The 21,120-nt window shown below is 40.0% G+C and overlaps 2 protein-coding genes across 2 annotated transcripts; both read left to right on the forward strand.

The window, feature by feature from the left end:
* The first annotated feature begins 662 nt into the window (after positions 1-662).
* taf5l (TAF5-like RNA polymerase II, p300/CBP-associated factor (PCAF)-associated factor) lies at positions 663-5,417 on the forward strand. Its single transcript, XM_085355473.1, has 5 exons — positions 663-782; positions 1,256-1,397; positions 1,991-2,095; positions 2,637-3,397; positions 4,620-5,417. The coding sequence occupies exons 2-5, from the start codon at positions 1,259-1,261 to the stop codon at positions 5,415-5,417; spliced, it is 1,803 nt and encodes a 600-aa protein (XP_085211599.1). The 5' UTR covers positions 663-782; positions 1,256-1,258.
* A 4,651-nt stretch (positions 5,418-10,068) lies between these two features.
* Positions 10,069-19,948, forward strand: capn9 (calpain 9). The gene is made up of 20 exons (XM_085355474.1): positions 10,069-10,242; positions 11,100-11,169; positions 11,260-11,378; positions 12,066-12,199; positions 12,365-12,533; positions 12,639-12,722; positions 13,063-13,148; positions 13,740-13,817; positions 14,368-14,528; positions 14,725-14,879; positions 15,483-15,691; positions 15,881-15,917; positions 16,005-16,085; positions 16,725-16,782; positions 18,174-18,238; positions 18,512-18,580; positions 18,679-18,757; positions 19,389-19,505; positions 19,624-19,682; positions 19,922-19,948. Exons 1-20 carry the CDS (start codon positions 10,069-10,071, stop codon positions 19,946-19,948), a joined length of 2,031 nt encoding a protein of 676 aa, XP_085211600.1.
* Positions 19,949-21,120: the final 1,172 nt, after the last annotated feature.

The raw sequence follows: 21,120 nt of genomic DNA on the forward strand, positions 1-21,120 counted from the left end.
TAAAACTTTATTTACAACTCGAAAACGAGATTTTACAACTGCAACACTTTCACAGAGGAAAGTCTTATTGTGTGGGTAAGTCAGTCAGACTATATGAAAAAAAACCCCACACACACTTTTTCATGTAGGCCACATTCATCCAATTAAAATTAAAATTTTAAATTACTCCGCTCTGCTGATTCTACGTTTTTAAGGGGCTTAAAAGGTGCGTTAAGTACGCTAAATACTTAACTCACAGTTAATTTAGTGACTTAATAGTGCACTTTCACACAGATTTCTGTACAGCAAGGATTGGCAGAGACAATTCTGCCTCTGGGTCAGTAAATTTAAGCTTACATATAAATTTATAAAATAAAACAAACACAAATTTATGTCATCAAGATGACATCAGATCTTTAGGAGACTCCAAACTATTCAGTGCATCTCGTCATAGTAGCTGACTTTTATCAACTACAAAAATTATATCAACCTAATAACTGTGTTCTAAGATTTTTTTTCTTCTCAGGAAATCTGTTATCTATAGATTTAGCCTTGAGCTTGAAACGGGAGCCAGGCGAAAGCAGTAGATTAACGACACCTAGAATTGCTGATTAAAGATGAGAGCGGCCAGCTAGCTTAGCTGCTTTAGCTAGCATGATTTGATGGAGTCTGACAGGGTTGGATAACCACGATGGAGCGGCAGCGAACGACGTTGATATAGTAGTTATAGCCAGATACAGTGATGCGTTAAAAGCGGTCGTTTTGGACACAGTAACTGAAGGCGGACAGCAACACGTTATGCAGTAAGTAGCAATGTCCAAATAATGATGGTAAGGCATTAATCCCGCTAAAAGTTTAGCGGCCAGGCCCACTTCTAGCATTAGGAAGTTAGCTAGTTAGCTTGGTGTAAGCATCCTCCTCTACTATCGAAACTTGACAGCTTTACACTGCATGCCTAGTTCTTTGCTGACTTTCACGTTAGTTGGCACGTATCTTTATTGTGCTAGCTGGGCCCTTTGTAATGCTTGTAACGTAAACACGCCAGCGTTGCTTTGCTATGTAATTAGCTACTAGGTGATGCTGTGCTCAAGAAGTTTAATTTGACCACGGAGATGATGAATGAGAATTTTTAGTAGTCACAGACATGTATCGTATTTTGTAGTCCGTTGTGAGCACGAAAACAGTTACTATATGCTTCCGACTTGTTGGGTGGATGAGCGAGAGAAGGTGCTGTGAAAAGTGCCAGGTGTCTGACACTGTAGCTTGTGCTCGTAAGGTCATGAAGCGGATTCGCACTGAGCAGATCCAGTATGCCGTGGCTCAGTACCTGAAGAGGAGGCAGTATGTGGACACTGACGGCTCCCTGAAAGGAGCCAAGCTCTACCAGTCCCCCGAAGAAATGGCTGCAAGTCTCACGGGTAAGATGATGATGATTCCAGCCTAATTAATAGATCGCACAGCCACATAGTTATGAGAAAAGACTGATCACACGAAAACACCACACATACACCACAGGATTGGCTTCACTGCAAAAATTAGCACTGCCGCCTCAGTGCAACATGGATTTGGTTTTGGGCTTGAACCTTGTAGAGCCTAGAGCTGTCTATATGGAGTTTCCATGCTCTCCATGGGCCTGCTTGGGTTTAATTCCACAGTGCAGAGACATGTGTTAGGTAACTGGTGATTCTAAGTGATTGTGAGACTGTGTTTTTTGTCTTGGTTTGTTTGTTTTGTTTTAACCTTTGTTAAACTCGTGACCTTTCTAAGGTGTACCATAAGACAGCTGGGATAGGTTCCAGCTCACCTGTGTCCCTAGGATAATTGGTTAAGATAAATAATCTATTTTCATAATGCAGTGTAATGTATTTGACCCTTTGACTGGCAATATTCTCTGTAATTAACAGTTTTCCTGGTTTCTTCTTTATCTTCTTTCTCTATGCACTTTGAATCACCTTGTTGTTGAATTGTGCTATACAAATAAACTTGCCTTGCCTTGCCTATGTCTGAGCAGTGCAGACGGAGTCAGGATGTTCCAATGTCGTTTCTGCTGCACCATGCCAGTATGACCCACAGCAGTATGAGATTCAGTATTCCAAGCTCCGCGCCTTCCTGTCAGGTATGAGCTCTACATCACTGAGTCTAGACTTGCACATCTATAATTGTATTTGTTCCCAAAGTTTATGCCTCGGCTCCACGTTTTTTAGGTAGTGGTAAAGCTGCATCCTAAACAGCAGAAAGAGACAAAGGTTGTGGACGACTGGGGCTTCTTTCTGAAAGATGACATATTGCTGCAGTTTTAAATATTTTTATTTTCTCTGACAATTGTGCTTTTGTATTATTGACCATCCAGGGCTGATATTTTTTCATTTTGTCAACATTTCTTAAGCTGTTTTTGTGCGAGTCCACATTGTTTTGTCCTGACTGTTAAGAGAGAAACATGGATTACAAACTGGGTTTAACATTTGTCTTTCATACATTTATGTTCGTATTTATTTTTTGAAAGGGCATGAATAACAAAATGGATTATTATTGGCTTATACAAACAGCTCCACATGGATATCGAGAATGAGATGATGGAACTGTTACGATATTGTTAACCTTTGTTGTTATTGATTACAAAAGCCTAAAAAATATACATTTTTTTTTCTACTAAATAGAAGCAGACATATCCTGGGCTAAAGAGGTGAGCAGTGTCCTCTATCCACTCTTCGTCTACCTCCACCTGGACATGGTGCGCTTTGGACTGAAAGGGGCTGTGGATGGTTTTTACAGTCGTTTTCATGGCGCCTTTCTTCAGGACAGTGAGCAGCGTACCATCATAGAGCAGCTCCGCCATGTCCTCAGTGCACAAGACATTGTGACCAACCCCAAGCTGAATGCTTTCTTAGAGCACAAATATGTGGTTCACCTGACGGAGCCAGCCTACGGCTACCTGCTGCGTTACCTGCAGAGTGAGGACAACAGCGCTCTCTGTAGGATCCTCAGTACACACCTGCAGCTGGAGGTCAGTGCCTTGAGGCGGACAGATTACCAGCTCTATGGAGCTGCTGGCGGGTCGACAGCTGCTCCAAACTCCACCTCCTCCTGGGCCGGAGTGGATGGAACAGAGAGTGGTGATGGGGTGGAGGTCCCAGCAGGGATCCCACAGAATGAGGCAGCCCTTGAGGCTCTGCAGGACTGCGTCAAGAAAGTCCGCGAGGGACCACCGTCACTCACCACTGTCTGTTTTTACGCCTTCCACCACACGGAGCAGATGCTGAACACTGCTGAGGTCTCGGCTGACAGTCGGTTGCTGGCCGGTGGATTTGACACCTCCACGGTAAAGCTGTGGAGCCTCCGTGCCAGAAAACTCAAGGCCAGACCCCATCAGGCTGATGTGTCACACATCCACCTGGCATGTGACGTACTGGAGGAGGAAGTAAGTAGACATTGTTATGAGAAGTCTTCACCTTAATTGTTTCCATATCTTCTTTTTCTTTTTTTAAAATTTGCATGCGTTTCTTTTGGTGTACAAAATCTGAGAAAATAATCCTGAGGACAAGACAAAGGTTGTCATGAGAACAGAGACACGGTGGTGAAGTCTTGTTTATAGTGGTGATGGACAGGCTATGATGTTTGCAGATGACATTATGATCTGTAGTGAGAGTAGGGTGCAGATGGAAGAGTTGCAAATAAAATTACATGTATGTGAATGAGAGGAAGATGTTGGAAAGCACAAGGAGTGGACGTTGACATGAGTACATGAGTTTAAATATCTGAGGGCAACCTTCCAAAGCAACAGACACGAGAGGTGAAGAAAAGAGGCAGGGTGGAGCAGGTATGTCAAAGGTGTGTAAGGGAAGATGTAGTGAGCAGAGCTGAACCAATTGCAATTTGCTAAGTTAAAATGTGTAACCTGCTGTTATTGATTTTCTTTCTATGAACCATAAATCACAGCAGATACAAACAATTTAGTTTGTCTTCAATGCAAATGCTTGACAAATATTATATCAGAAGAAATTATTGTCCCAAATATTATTCTCCAAAGCTGGAGTTAGTTAGATCTTCTTTCACTGAAACATCTGAAACCAAGTGCTTTGCTACTGGAAGGAGGTAGAAATGCTAAAATGAGTTTTACCTTGCCAAACAAAAGGAGGAGCAACAGCTTTATATAGTTTATTTTTCAGTATATTTATAAATTCATTAGACAACAGGGACCTTTTGTTTTTCTTTCTTTTTAACTGAACTCATAACTGCTTTGAATTTGTTTGTTTTTTTTCCTTTGCTGGCACATACAAAGGTTGCTAGCCTATGGCGGCCTCTACGCACTGGATAGCTTTAACTTTAGCCACTTCAGCTCCTTTTAAAATGTCCACGTTTATCTGGGCGACGGTGATGTCACTGTCTGATTAGGTTTGTTTTTAGAAACATTGTTGTGGTGGGGTGCACTGAAAATGATCCAATTCCGATCTCTAGCAATGAGATGGGTCTCATTTGTAGATGGTGGCTCTGATTTAAAAAGACCTGCAGAGTTAAAGATTAAATTGTTTAGCAAATTTAGATTTTTAATGTAAAAATAAATGCTGTATGTTATTTTTAGATTAAGCTGCAGAGGAACAAAATCAGGTATAATCATGTAATCTTTCATCATTTCTTCCAAGGTAGATGAAGAGGACAGCTCAGGCAGTGAGATAAAGACGCTGCGAGGTCACAGTGGCCCAGTATTTCGTACCGCCTTCCTCACAGACAGCTCCGGCTTGCTCTCGTGCTCTGAAGACACAACCATCCGCTACTGGGACCTGGGCAGCTTCACCAACACGGTGCTCTACCAGGGGCACGTCTACCCAGTATGGGATGTGGACGTCAGCCCCTGCAGCCTTTACTTTGCCAGTTGCTCCCACGATCGCACCGCCCGTCTCTGGACGTTCTCCCGGACATACCCACTGAGGCTCTATGCAGGGCATCTTTCTGATGTTGACTGTGTGAAATTCCACCCAAACTCCAACTATTTAGCCACCGGTTCCACAGACAAGACTGTGCGACTCTGGAGCACCCAGCAGGGGGCGTCTGTTCGCCTTTTCACGGGCCACCGTGGCCCTGTGCTGTCACTCGCTTTCTCACCGAATGGCAAGTACTTGGCGTCGGCTGGTGAAGACCAGCGGGTGAAGCTGTGGGATTTGGCATCTGGGACTTTGTTCAAAGACCTAAGGGGACACACAGATAGTGTCACCAGCCTGTCCTTCAGTCCGGACAGCAGCCTAGTGGCATCTTCATCTATGGACAACTCAGTGCGGGTGTGGGACATCCGCAACTCACACGGTGGGACGTCAGCTGACAGCTCGTCCAGCGAATTGGTGGGAATGTACACTGGAAACACCAGCAACGTGCTCAATGTCCAGTTTATGGCCTGCAACTTGCTGCTGGTGACGGGAACCGCACAAGAGAAAGCAGAGCAGTAGATGTAGCCGTCACATCTGGAGCTCTTTTGGGCGAGAGCTGAATGTTTCCCTGTGTCTGAAACTCAGGAGCCAAATCCTGAGATACATGTTTTTGTTCTCTTTCCTTCAAATTTCATTCTTCATGAACTGGCTTTTTTTTTTTTTTTTTTTTGGAAATAAAGAAATAAATTACCAAAGTGAATTCACGGTATGTCAATATTGAAGAATCTCCCAGTTTCTTGTTTAACTGATGATCTAAAAATTGTTAAGTTCTGTTTTTCTGTTGTGATGTAAATTCAGGAAATATTGTTACTGTTGGAATAACTGACACTATCAGGCAGCTTTATCCCAAAAGGAAACTTTAATATTTCAAACCTGAGACGTGTACAATAAAGTGCGTTCAACATTGCCCGGCTTTCTTTGGGTTAGGCAGCGAGACGAAGCCTAAACCCAAACCCCATCTGTCACAATTCTTTATCAGCTTTCGCTGCTAATTCAAGCTCTGCTTCTGGTGTTTGACGTGTATTTTGACTCTTCACACAATGAACCAAATGCTACCTTCTTTAGTCAAAAGGAATAGGGCAGATATTATTTATTTGTAAAGAATATACAAAGCAAAATGCTGTTACTGCAAATAAGAAGAAGAAAACCACTCTGTGTGGTCTCAGTGCAGCTGTGCATTTGTTACATTTTAAACCAAATTAATTACATTTTTTAAGAAGAGCATTCAGGTCTGAGGGCGATGTGGAAATTGCTGAAGATCTTTGACAAAATTAAATGCAGTGACTGAATACTCTGACAACCAGAAATGAAAATGAATGATGTGTAAAATTTAGTGAAGATGAGGACCAAACAAAAGTATATATATATCCACATTTTCTTTATCACTAATTGAATCCATGTTACTTCACATGGCCATTTGGCACAGATTCTTTACACTCATCATAGCGTACCTTTGTTCAGTAAAATGGATTTCAGTTCAGTCGAATCCACGTTGTAATTCAAGTAAATGGTCATCAGAAGAGCATTGAATAGAACCACCTCCTGCCAAGTTTGTCTTCAGTGCAGTAACTGTATCAGTGTCTTTGAAGGTATTAAAGCTTTTTTTACACAGGCATGCACTTAGTATATAGAGTCTGGTATACTGAGGTGCATACATGGGACCAAAATAAGTTGGGGTAGCTGGCTATAAAGCGCCTTGCACCATAGGTGACAGTGAAATTTATTTGCACATGCTCACAGAGTGTAGTTCTTTTCAGATGGTAGTTTTGTTCTGCATTTTTGTCTTAATTCAGAAAGTTTAATGTCCACAGTAATTGTAGTATTTGTTTTTTTTTAAAGGAAACTAACCTGTGTTCATGTCCTCTCACAACTGTCTCATTACCTGATTTAGGAAGATGAGAAGTCTGCTGATTTATTTGTGCTGATGTGCTCAATATTGACAAAATGAACGTTACAAAGATAATGTTGCTCGGTGTGTTTTAACATGTAGGTAGATGCTTCCAGTAAATAACTATCAGGCCTCCTGCTAATAACTTTCCTAACTAATCTAGGTCTATCTACACTGAGGGCAACTATTGCTTCTAAGATGTATTAGGTTAAAGAGATTTGATGTCACCATCCTGAAGCCACTCAACATAATCACCTAATATTGCTCCTTGTTGGCAGCAGAGACTGGACTGATTGTGGACTGTTAAAGGTCGTCTCCAGCACATCGTTCAGTGTTCTGTTTGGCTCACACGTCCATCACTGGTTGGTAACTATGTTGCTGGAATAACTGTTATATTTGTTTTTGTTTCCACTGTTCAGTTGTGAAATGAGATATGGAACTGATATCGTGTTTGGCTTTTGGACTGCTGGTAGACATTTATAAATCCTATCAAGTTTAAAAATTGTTACGTTTTAAAGGTTCTTCAGGGAGAAGCAAGTTATTGTGAATTAACAGCAGAAAAACTTCTTTCTTGTTCTACAGCAGCAGGTCGTGTCTGAGTGCCCGCTGTAGCTGTGGGTGTAAAAACTCATTTCTAAGCATTGAAGGCTGTTTTTTTGGTTTGTTTATTTTTTGAAAAAAAAAAAATTCTAACTGTGCAATTCATAAAAACTATAAATAGACATTATTTTTGTAAGTTTTGGGGGGCCTTCCTGGTAATACACACATGCCTGTGTTATTTCATATAAAGTCTGGTTAGGGTTTGATGTGTTATTCATAAATCCAGCCTGGAACTTTTCTTTTGGTGGTCACCAAGCTTTCTGTTTCCCTTTGTAGTCCAAAACAAGAAATAACAATTTCTTTTTAACAATGTCAGATTTCATTCCTTTTTTGTTGTATCATGTTGATGAACAATGAAGGACACTGAAAAGTAATACGTCATATAAGAATCCAACCATAATCCTTAGCTTTCTGAGTACTTAAGCACATATTATACTTTATTATAAAAACCTCAGAATTCCAGTTCAATTAGCATCATCCCAGTCATCCTTGATCACCTGACAACTGAAATTTATAAAGTGCTGATCCTTTCTATTTTACTGGCTGCGTTAATAGCTGTATTTAAACATTTCACATGTTTCTGTATTGGTGCGAAGGCTGCACACTACGATAGAAATGCTAATTTGATTTGTATAGCACATTTTAAAATGCACCGTGCTTCATTTAGGAGAAATCCACATAACAAAAACAAGCGAAGGCACATATCTCACACATATCCACATGCACATACAAACGTGCATCTACACCAGGGGTGGCCAACTCCAGGCCTCGAGAGCTGCTGTCCTGCAGGTTTTAGATAACACCCTGGTTCACCACACCTGAATCAAATGATTAGTTCGTTACCAGGCCTCTGGAGAACTTCAAGAAATGTTGAGGAGGTCATTTAGCCATTTAAATCAGCTGTGATGGATCAAGGACACATCTAAAACCTGCAGGGACACCGGCCCTCGAGGCCTGGAGTTGGCCACCCCTGATCTACACATATGTATGTGTAGATGCACATGAAACCTACACTGGCTCGCTTATATTTGTCATAGCTACTGTGATAAAAGGTGAATTAACTTGTGCACCAAAACTGGGTAAACGGCAGGTGGACTGGTTCTTATAGAGCACTTTTCTACAGTCTAGCAGTCAAAGCATGCTAATGTGTCTCATCCACACAACCACAATTTTTTATGCTTCATTGCTTTACACACATTCGCACTCCAATACACTGGAGAGCAACTTGGGGTCAGTATCTTGCCCAAGGCCCATGCAGACTGGAGCAGCCAGTGATCAAACTGCCAACCTTCTGACTAGCAGCTGACCTGCTCTGCCGCCTGAGCTACAGGTGAATGTAAGGATGACAGCAGAGGGCAGAGCAAGTCCTGAAATATTCTGACATTAAATTTACATTATTCAGAGAAGAGAAGTCAGACCCCACTAAAAGATATTAACAATGACCAATATTCTACTTTTTCTTACTACGGTTTACTACATATGTTTGATGCTTCTGTTCTTGTAAATCTTGGCCTAAATAGCAACTGTACCTCTTACTGCTACTTTTTTGAAGTAATACAACCAAGTACAGCTGATGGAGTTAGACAAAGAGAAGGTAGAGGATGCTGCAAAACTACATCACCCATAATTTTATTTGTGTAATTAAGGTCACAAGTACATTGATTAAATAGTAACCCAAAAGAGTACAGCTCAGTGCAAGTTCTTCTTCAGCTATGAGAGGAATCCTGTGACTGTGGGACAGGAATGTGGATGTCATACCTGACAGTGTGAAGTGTCACTGCTGTGGGTCAGGGTGGTGCAGATACTATGCTGGCACACCCTAAATCTGTCTGCACTGCTCAGAGAAAAAGGGAGGGACAGATAGATCCTTGATCTCTAAACCTGTTACAGTGGCCAGAGACACGAAATGACAAGACACTGAGGCTGATACCGACTGTCGATCACTCAGTGGTTGTTCCGCATTATTTAATTATTTCTTTTGCTTTACTTGGAATCTGTGGTGTGACATTCGAGCATTATCAACAATTTAGTTGAATTGTAGTTATTTTTTTCAGTTGAGAACCCATAAAAAGCTTGTTAGGCGTAAATAAATGATAGGGGTGACCATTTGTCTTTCAATGATTTGTCACAGAAAAAAAAAACACCACAGGCATCAGTTGTGCTCTCAGCCCTGCCCACTTAAAAAAATATTTCTCTCTCTGTTTCCACGTGAAAGCCATGTTGCACTAGTACATCCAGGCCAAGTAATTTCCTTATAAAAGTCCCAGCAGACACAAATTTGATTTAAGTTGATTGATTTTTCAACACTGTGAAAGTTTAATGGCAAAATAAGCAGTTTCCCTCTGTTTGGTTCTACAAGTCTAACAGATCCCAGTTAGATGCTAGGCAAAGATCATTGCTATCAGTTCCAGCAAAATAGTCAAGAATAACTTCTCCCAGTGTTTGGCAGGCCAATTCTTAAAAAAGAGAAATAGATAAAGAGAACAGACGGCACAGTGTGAGCCACGAGGGGTGAGGTTCACTGCCGCAGGAGGACAAACCAGTTTCCGTCTGGAGGGTGTGGACCTTCCAGCCCTACCCACCTGTCAGACTTGTCTCTGCATCAAACACTCAGCAGCACTCCATCACGCGTCACCTCACCTGCTTCTCCTCCACTCGCCGAGATTCTTCCCAAAAGAGAAGATGTCCACAAGCCAGGCGGAGAACACGCAGTCAGATGGGAAATCCTTTGAGCAGCTGAGACATGAATGTCTCATGAAGGGAGTCCTGTTTGAGGATCCAGATTTCCCTGCCAAGGACTCCTCTCTCTTCTTCAGCGAGAAAGTTCCTGTCCACATTGAATGGAAGAGGCCCACGGTATGTGAGCACTGAGCATTCTTATACTCAAAAGAGCTCTTGAAATCTGTTAGATGCACATGTGCTGTTCATGAATTTCAAAATACTGAGTGACTTCAGTATGTTTCATCTAACGATTATCTGGTGATTTTTTCATACCCTTAAAAAGTGCATGTTTACTATTCAAATACATCTACATTAACTACACGAACTGCATGTCCACAGCCGTCCATGTGACTGCAAAGGCACTGAAGACATTAGACGACAAATTACTGAAATGATTCCATTCAAAAAGTGAAAGTTGATCAAAACTCTGTTTTTATTACTCTGAACCTAAACCAAGTCATGAAATACTTGTAGTTATAGCAGCAAAACCAGTTCTGCAGGTGAGCTGTGTAAATATAGCTGAGTGCAGCAGGCGTTTGTACCACTCTGAGCCAACTTTTCTGAAGTAAAAGTGGAGTGGGCTGGTTTGCAGCTGCTCCAACGGCGTGTGAGAGGTTTGCTTTTGCTGATAAACTTAATGTTGAGACATTTATGAGTTTTTGGCTTCAAACTATGTCATGTTCTCGTTCATTTTTTGGGGTACTGTTTCTTATCGTACACTTCAGCTCCAAAATCTTTACCTGTTAACACGCCTACAGAGCTGACCCGATTTAAGCAACCTGTCGAACTCACAGCTCATGCTCGTTACAGTTACTACACATTTCTGTCCTGGGTGTGTGCTTTGTGTGCTGTGTATTTTGTGCGCACTGACTGGGATACCAGCCGATTAATATGTTTGGAATGTGAACACGCCTATCAAACACACCGGTCTCCCCTGTCATTTAAAAAATAAACCGACCAGTTTGTTTTCCTGTTTTGTGACCCTTCAACAGGAGATATGCAAAAACCCAAAGTTCATCTTAGATGGCGCAGACAGAACAGACATTTGCCAAGGACAGCTCGGTTGGTATTCAAGTTACTTAACTACTTTTAAATCTTGAATATTCACATATGTCACGGTTTTATTAATGTGGCACTTGTTTATTTCCACAGGGGACTGCTGGCTCCTGGCAGCCGTTGCTTCGTTGACTATGAAAAAAGAAGCCCTGGCCCGAGTTGTCCCACCTGACCAGGAATTTAATCAGAGATATGCTGGTATCTTTCACTTCCAGGTAGGATTCTCTGATCATAATAACAGACTGTACAAAGATGTTTACACACTGCAGTATTTCCTGGAATAAGCAAACACATAAGGGATAAAAAGAACCAGGATGACAGCACGTTTAAAGAAGCGTCATGCATTTGAATGTTCTTTTAAAAATTGTTGTTTCAGCGACTCCAGAACTTGCAACAAAAGGCCGATGACATTAAAAGAACGCCAGAAAACATAAAGTTAAACACTTTTTGACTGGTTGATCATTTGGCAAAATGTTCAGTCAATAATGTGTTAAAACACAGCCTGTAGTGTATTTGCAGTACATTTTAAGCAGGCGGGTGTATTGGAAAAAAGATGCAGTGCCCAACCCGTTCAAAAGAATGGGTTCCACCATGTTCCTCCAGATGTCTTTTTTCAGTACCGTTACTCTTCAAGCCTTTTGTTGCCTCAGTCCCAACCCCAACAGTCAGATGCAAAACGAGCTCATATTATTCATGGAAGAGTAAAATGTTTATGTCTTTTTTACATTTTATACTGTGTTGCAAGCAAAAAACACATTTCAGTCAAACAGAAACAGATTTACAAGTGAGATTATTTTAAGTAATCACACATTGTCTTCACTTTGTGTGAAGTCGGTGTAGGCAGTAAACTCACCGGTTCCTCTGTTAGTTACACTGTAACATGTTCTCTGATGGTCCCTCAGTTCTGGAACCACAACAAATGGCTCGATGTGGTTGTGGACGACAGACTGCCAACAGTGAGAAATCAACTCATCATGCTCCACTCGGCCTCCAGCAACGAGTTCTGGAGTGCGCTGCTGGAGAAAGCCTACGCCAAGTAACATCACTTGCTTCCTCTTAATATTTTATCTTTCCATTCGTCTTGTCACATGCATGTTAAACATGTGACAAGAGGTTATTTAAAGAAACATTGTATAAATACAATTATATATAATTATATGCACTGAAACACTAGGACATTTTTTTCTCTCGTTTATTTTAGATTGAACGGCAGCTATGAATCCCTGAAGGGTGGCAGCACAATGGAGGCCATGGAGGATTTTACTGGTGGCGTGGGTGAAATGTATGAGACCAAGGCTGCTCCAGGAGACCTGTTCAATATCATGAAGAAAGCCCTGGACCGAGGCTCAATGATGGGATGCTCTATTGATGTAAAATAAACAATCTAATTTTTAATTTTTGCCCACGAGGTTTACTCAACATATCAGCTCAGTTGCTGTGTTTTAACTCTCTCTGCATGCTTTGGTTTTCTTCAGATCACTAGCTCTGCAGAGTCAGAGGCCAAGACTTCCACAGGCCTGGTGAAAGGACATGCATACTCCATCACAGGTGTAGAAGAGGTAAAAGTCTCAGTAACAGTCTCAGCAGCAGATGTAAGAATAATGAGGGGAAGCCACTTGTTGCTGAATAATCGTAATTAGAAGTTTACAGACTCAGGTAATTGTAATACTTGTTAAAAGATGCAACTGTACATCTGTGAATATGAAACTTCGATCTTTAAAAAATTACCTTTACCTTAAACATAATGGCTTAAAAAATAAATAAAAACAACAACTAAAATCCTACAAAGACACATTAATTACATTTAAGTTTAAATCTAAATAAAAAGCCAGACTTAAAAACGGTAGAACATATACTTTTCAACAATGTAGTCACAGAATATTGTTTTTGGATTTTTAGGTGAATGCCAGAGGTCAGAAGGTGAAGTTGGTCCGGATTAGAAACCCCTGGGGACAGGTTGAGTGGAACGGTGCCTGGAGTGATAAGTAAGAATAAAGAAAACTTTATTTTGACCTTGAAACTACACATATTGTCTAAAGTTCATTCTTCCACGTGAAAAGCAGGTCTCCTTGAAGAGTCTGTGCGTGAGAGTCGTCCTCGTAGTTTATCTCTAGTCTATAGTCAAACCATATATTTGTTACTTTGAATACGGTTCACAGTCCGACTGCTGCAGCCTATTATTGAACAGTAAAAAAAAGTTGTGTCTATATGCAGATGTTTTACATGTTTGGTTTCTGTTTTCATATTCATTCAGTCCTTCTGTGTTCCAAGTTATGCAATCATCATTGACTTGGCCACCAAAAAGCGGTAATTACCCCTGAGACGCTCAGGTGCCAAAGGGCCATTGGAAGCTCTTAAGACTAGTTGTAGCAGGAAGAGAACAGACATAATAATATTATTCAAATATCTGAAACTTTCCCAGATTTCACATTTAGACAATTTCAGTAACTCCACGTTTGATCTTCAACAGATTTAAGGGAAAATAATTGTCCAAAGAAAATTGAATAGTTTTCATTTTGATTGTGGGACTTTTTCTCTGATTAACGTTGTAACAGATCCTCTGTTTTTTTTTTCAGTTCCAGAGAGTGGAATTATATCGACAGTGCAGAAAAAAATCGCATAATGCAGAATTCAGCAGATGATGGTGAATTCTGGTGAGTCCACATAATAAATTTCAAACTACAGATTAAGATGTGTAGTATGCTTAGCAGTCTCCAAATTGTTCTTCACATTGTCGTGTAATATTTTTGCATATGTAGTATATGAATGTAGCAGTGGAATGAAACAAAATGGCAAAAATGAACTGCCATAGATTTTCATGTTTCTCTGACTTGGACAAAATAGTAAATTAACGTAAATGAGTTTCAGGCATTGTTGACAAACTTCAGCCAGGCTTTTTTTTAAACTATAAAATTTCACACTCTTGTGCAATAGTTAGCACTATTACTTCACAGCAAGAATGTTTTTGGCTCAAATCCCGGTTGCCGCCTCGCTGTATCAAGTTTACCTGTTCTTAGGCTGAGCCAGCTAATCTCTGCCGATTCCAGCTATCAGCTACAGACTTTGTTGTCGCCCAGTTAAAGAGTCCGTGGTCCTAACTTTAAGCCTTGCTAATGATTAGATGGATGAATTTTTCCAAAATTCACACACAGTACAGCTGTGCTAGTTTAGGAGTGACAATGTTGTTGCTGTTTGCAACTCCAGGATGGAATTTGAGGACTTCAAGAGGAACTATGACAAAGTGGAGATTTGCAACATGAGTCCTGACTCCCTGACTGAGGACACAAAACATCAGTGGGCAGTCAATGTGTTTGAGGGAAACTGGATTCGGGGTTCCACTGCTGGAGGCTGCAGGAACTACATTGGTGAGATCAATACATCTACAAATCAAAAATTTTCAGACAAACAAATTCAGCAAAGCGTCAGGCATACTTAGAGATTTCATTGGATTTTCCTTTTTTGGTATTTATATTTTGACATGAACTGGTTTAAATGCAGGATTCAGTTGGCATTTCTATCTCAAACTGCTCTCTCAAAAAGTTCTACATTTCTAATCTGCAGACACATTTTGGACCAACCCTCAGTTCAAGCTTTTGCTGAACGATGCTGATGGTGATAATACTTGCAGTGTGGTCATCGCGCTGATGCAAAAGAACAGACGAAAACTGCGAAAAGAAGGCCTGGACCTGGAGACCATTGGCTTTGCTGTGTATGAGGTCTGGAAAAACACTGTAGACTGTGCACTTTAACCATTTTTTATGTTATCATAAATAGCATGGGGCGTAGTGCTGGTCCTTGCAGAACACATTTACTAGCCCCTTTCTGAAAGACTGAGTCTTGGCATTAGTTTAAAGGAGCCATAAACTGAGTCAAAGAAACAGATATTTGTAGATGAGCAATAATATTAGCAAAAACTTCAGACTTTTTTCTGCACATGTTAAATATTACAGTAATGTATTTCTTCTGTCCAATATAAATGTGTTTAAGCATTTCATATCTCTTCACAAGAAGATAGAGTTACGAGACAATGAAGAGAAGGCACAGCCTTAAAAATGCACCAGAAATGACCATTCGGACACAAACTCACTGGATGAGCACCATCTGCTAAAGAAGTTCTTAGTGATAAAAAGTTTGGGGACATTGGTAAAACGGATGTGTCTTTTTTAGTGATATAGTTTCTTTGCATTTCAAAATATGTTATATTTTTAAAAGGTCAGCCTTGCACTTCTGTCTCGCTCCTTCGTATTTACTTACTTTCTTCTTTTGTTACAAATTTACTTACAAATTTAATTTAATGTCTTTTCTCCCGATTTGTTCAGGCTCCAGAGGGCGAGGACCATGTGGGGAAAGACTTCTTCCGTTACAATGGATCCAAGGCACGCAGCAGAACCTACATCAACATGCGGGAGGTGGCAGAACGCTTCACGCTGCCTCCTGGAAACTACCTGCTGGTTCCCACCACTTTCCAGCCCCACCACGAGGCTGACTTTCTTATTCGTGTCTTCTCTGAGACAAAGGCTGAAGCTTTGTGAGTGTGCAGCTCTGGTTCTGGAGCGAAACTAAAAGAGCAAACAAAAAGTTAAAGCAATATCAAACCTAAAGAAAACTTTTGGGTATCAAGGAATAGTTATTTAATAACCTGATTAAACAAAATTTGGGGGGTTTCATTTCATTTCAACCCTTACACTAACTGTTACACTATGCCCTTTCTTCACAGAGAGATGGGAAGCAAAGTTGATGCCGACCTGCCAGACGTAAGTAGATAACCAGAAGCCCAATTACCTGTTCAGTCAATCAAGCAGCTGAATGTGTTTATACTGAGCCTGTGTTGTTTCCATCAGCCACCCATGCCCAGCCCTCCAGAGGAGGAGACAAAGGAGGAGAAAGGCCTCAGAAGGCTGTTTGAACAGCTGGCTGGCTCGGTAAGAAAAGCATCTTCGGCTTTGGGGTAACAGTGTTTACAGCATCCTTCATTTGTACAGATGAGTAGTGTTTTTGTAAGAGCAAGTTTGTCTAGTTTGTACATTTTCAAATCAAGTTTCACCTTTTTACAATGAAAACTAATTAAATAATTAAAGTGCTTCAAGTTGTTATGATTCCACAAATACTTTTTACCATTTCTGGAATTTTGAAATGAAATTTTGAGCCTTCGTTGTTTTAGTTTTACAGTACACTAAGTGCACAGCTGTTGTAAAAAAATACCCACAATAAACAATATGCGTAGCTCCAAACCACAATTAAAGGCCAGCTGCTTAAAAAGAAAGAAGAATAATGATGATTTTTCTGCAGTATGAATGTTGCAGAAAAACAACAAAAAACCTAAATTATAACAATTTTATGAGCTTTACTTGATTTATTTATCAACATCTATTTTTAATGAAAAAATTACATATTACATAAAAGAGCTGGTTATATTCGTGACAAGAAGCTCAGATCTGCAAATGATGATTATTTCTGTTTCTGCATCCATCATGGTATTTATTCATTCATTTATTTATTTATTTTTTGCAATTTTCTTTAGTCAGAATTCACTGATCTCTTCCACTTTGTAATTTTTACAGGATCAGGCCATTTCTGTCAGAGAGCTTCAGGAGATGCTGAATGGTGTTCTCAGCAGAAGTAAGTGAATGAAAGTTTCTGGTTTTTGTTTACTTTTCAGTCCATTTTCTGCATTTCATGCAGTCATCATATCTCCTGCAATTAAGTTCTACATGTGTGATGTTTGCAGCTTAACTTCTTCGCCTGATATTTGTTAAAAGTCAGACGTACAGGTAATTTCTCCTAGAATGTGTGTCACAGTCCGCGGATGCAGACTGTATGGAGATGAGGTGTGGACCCAAAAGCAGACGCGTGGAACAGAACTTCATTTTAACAGATAGTCATTTAATAGGGCCGGTAGAAAAACACAAAACAAAGGGCAAAGAAAGTTAACATTAAACATGAAAACACACTGAACTTGAAACCTAGACTTGAGATGCATCGATTCCTGGAACACAAGACATAAAAAACCAACACATGGGGAACACAGCTGATACAAATGAACATGATGCCACAGGGGAAGCAAAACTAAACACACTGAACATGGAACATGAGACTATCAAAATAAAACAGGAAACATAGAGACTAAGCGTGTGGACTTGACATGGGGACAGAGAAGTAGAAGCAGGAGGCGAGACACAGACATAAGTGAGGAGCAAATCCAGAGCATATGACAGCTATGGACAACACACATGAACGCACCTGGCAGACAGGGAGACATGTAACGAAACACAAGGAGGGAAACATGTAAACAGGAAGGGGAGACAAAGACATAACCAAGGAAACATCCGTAGAGAACATGACAGGAGACACAGGGATGAGACAGTGACGGGAAAAGAGAAATATTACATAAATATTAAACAGAGCAGACCAGGACTTATTCAATACTAAATAGGAAACTAAAGCATTATAATACAAAGAAATCACAAAACACCATAAACTCAAAAGGCTGTGTCAAATGACCCAGAACCATGACCATGTGAAGCTAATACTAAGAGTTTTTTATTTAAGAAAAGCAAGCAGAAAAAGCCAATTTCCTTCCTACAGATTGTTTTAGGGCGATATCTAAAGGAGAGGTTGATCAGCCTACATTTGATTTTTCCAACACAAGAATCAAAGTGTCACAAGTAAGATTACATACTGTGGCAAAAATAAATAACTTTTATGTTGTTGTTAGGTTTTAGTGGCTTAATAGCAACTAAAAAACTTTCAAAAACAACACAATAACAAGCCACACTGTTGTAAATATGTTAAACATCATTTGAAGACTGAACTAAATACATTTAAAACACCTGAGGTCAGTATCACATAGCAAAATACTTTATCTTTTGTGTAGTGTATACATTTTCTCCTCACATCTTGATGCCTTATATTAATGGTCAGAGATGATTCATAAACTTCGGATTTTGTGTTGCATTATTACATGTAGCCATGCTTTTTGCATCACTACCACTTTAATCCTTTATCTTCAGGAAAAGAGATCAAATTTGATGGCGTGAGTCTCAGCACCTGTCACAGTATCATCAATCTTATGGATGTATCCTTTCAAGTTACTGACTCATTCTATGCTTGTCATTGTGTTACATAAGTTGTCGCATTAAGCCATGCGTACTTTGTTTGCCCTAATGGGTGCTTTACTAAAATAGTGATACTTATGCCAGCATGTCCATATTCCATCACAAGACAAAGTTATCGAATATTTTTTGTTGATATTTTGTGTGTGTTTGTTTATATGTGATAGAAAGAAGGTTTTGTTGGTAAGCTATTTTCCACAATGCTTCTTAGGTTTTTTCTTGACACAGTAAACCAGGTGGACAACACGGGAAAGATCGAGTTCCAAGAGTTTAAGGTCTTCTGGGAAAAATTGAAGAAGTGGATTGTAGGTGTTGATTTATCTTGAAAAACTGTAAATGAAATGTTGGAGGAGCACTTTTCTTTGTTGCTCAGACTATTAACCACAAACGTCCGTTGCTACAGATGCTCTTTCTATCCTTTGACACGGACCGGTCAGGAAAGATGTCATCTTATGAGCTTCGTGGCGCTCTCAAAGCCGCAGGTGAGAGTTCCCAAGCCCGTCTTTCTCTCTCTCTCTCACCTGATGGACCTGTAGTGTTTACCAGAGGGAAGGGAAAAAACGAGTGTCGAGGGTGTGAGTGGTCCTTATTGATGATACTGGCTTTCTGCTGAAATCTGCCAGTGTAAATATCTCTGAGGGGGATTAGTGACGTGCCAGTTAAATGTGTTCAGCTTTTCAAGACGATTCAAGACACATTAATCGTGTGTATACATGTATGTATAAAACTCTGTTTGACGAATTCAGTTTTCACCTGTTAGTTTCTGTGACTGAACAAACCTTTGTCCTATTTTAATACTCATTGAATTTGCACTTCAAATAAAGTTGTTTCATAAGGTGTACATGTAATATCACCAGCTACATTTCCTGTAACTATTATTTATAATAATATTATTAAAAATGTTAGTAGATATAGTATAGCAGTATATTTTTAGTGTGTTCTTAATCAAAGCAGTAATTATAACACTGCAAACATTACAATAATGATTTTAATGAATATTAACACTACATCTAATAAGAATGCCTGTCCTGAGTCTCTGGTAAGTTGAGTCTAAATCTTTTTTATCTGAACATCAAAGTTTCATAGATAACTGCTGCTTTTCCGCCAATGCAGGCATGCAACTGAACAACCCGCTCCTGCAGCTGGTGGGGCTGAGGTTTGCTGACGAGAACTACGAAATTGACTTTGATGACTACCTCACCTGCATTGTCCGTCTGGAGAACATGTTCAGTATGTACAAAACACTATGTTAAAAGATCGCTTTACATTTTGGGAAACAAGGATCACAATAAGTACAAAAATACATAAAGATCAGAGAGAAGACTTCTTGCTGTGTTTTTTTATCCAGGAGTTTTCCAGGCTTTGGACAAATTCAACAGGGGACGAGTGCAAATGAACATCATGCAGGTAAACACAAACACGCCAAACGTGAATCCTGAGTTCTTTTCTACTGTATCTTCTACTGTACTGTACCTCACATACCTGATGCGTCTGTTTATCCAGGTCCGTGACAGTCAGGCTGTCAGACATTTTATGCTTCCTTTATCTCCCAATAACTAACCAGATTTAGGATGCAGCATTCACAGCCTTCATGCTTTTGCCGGTCGTGTGAACATTGACTACAGTTTTTCCTCTTTGCCTCACAGTTCCTGATGTTGTCGATGAACGTATGAGGAGGAACTGAAACGGATACCAGCGGAGGAACAAAACGCAGCAGATCATCTTTAAGAGCAATGTTGTGAATATTAAACTTCGCCATGATTCAGATTCTGTGCTATTATTATTATTTGAAATGTAATGTGAAAACACTGTCTGAGCTCAAATGTTTTTGAATGGGAGTGGTTTATAATTTTGGTCATGGGTCCATCTGTAGGTATTCACTGCCTCTGACATGGTACGAGTCTGTGAGCTCAAATGTAGGACTTTAACATCTGGGTCTGTAAAGCAGCCAAGTGCACGAGAGTGTTTGCCTGGCAAGTCTGCATCAATCTCACACTCGTCTAGTCGAATTCTGCTTGTGCAAATCAGTCTGACTTTTAGTAGTTTTGAGAAAACTAAAAAATTAAAGGAGCAACTGATCCTCTTACACTCACTTTCAAGGCAATCACGTGAAGTTGTCTTGACTAACAACTTCACTTCACTGTGGCAGCAACATGAGTGCCTTTATACATGCGTCCTGTTTTTGTTTACATAAAAAAACTCAAATTTACTGTCAGTTCCCTTTTGCTGTGACACCGAAGAAATCTTAAAAATTTGAGGATTTTTTAAGGCCCTTTTTCTGTTAGCTGATTGCATCTTATCTTAATTATGATAAAAAGTGAAAAAGGCTAACTGCAGCTATTAATGAATGAACCTGTCTGTGCCTAAACTTGAAAATTAGCTGTTACAGGAAGGCCATCACTGGGTTCCACCCCTGAAAAAATGTAATGAATCAGATCGGTTCACATCAGCAGAATGTAATTTGCACATGAATGACTTCACAGATAGCAAAAGCAGAAACTTGCATTTGCAGCATGCTTTGTCATAGTGCTTGAACTAAATTTTGTTGACTTAAGCTTTTGGACAAAGTATTGGTTTATTTTCTGTTGGTTTATTGCTCCCTGCTTGAGTGGGAATCATTTTAAAATAAAACTTGGTTTTTGTGTTTTCTCTTTCATGAATTTCTTTGGAGGACTACTCAAGCCAGATTTTGGGCCTACTTGTTTTTGTGGACTTTAGCATTGTTGCATTAGTAATTTGATAAAATAGATTTATACAAATAGCTGTTGATATTTAGTGCAGGATTACGTGGCAAGCTTGTTCTATGACGTCACATGGAAAACTACAATTAAACATACACACTGAT

This window comes from Diplotaxodon limnothrissa, linkage group LG6 (assembly GCF_057381915.1).
Source record: "Diplotaxodon limnothrissa isolate DT_005_m linkage group LG6, D_limnothrissa_male_GT1.1, whole genome shotgun sequence".
Classification (NCBI taxonomy): Eukaryota; Metazoa; Chordata; class Actinopteri; order Cichliformes; family Cichlidae; genus Diplotaxodon; species Diplotaxodon limnothrissa.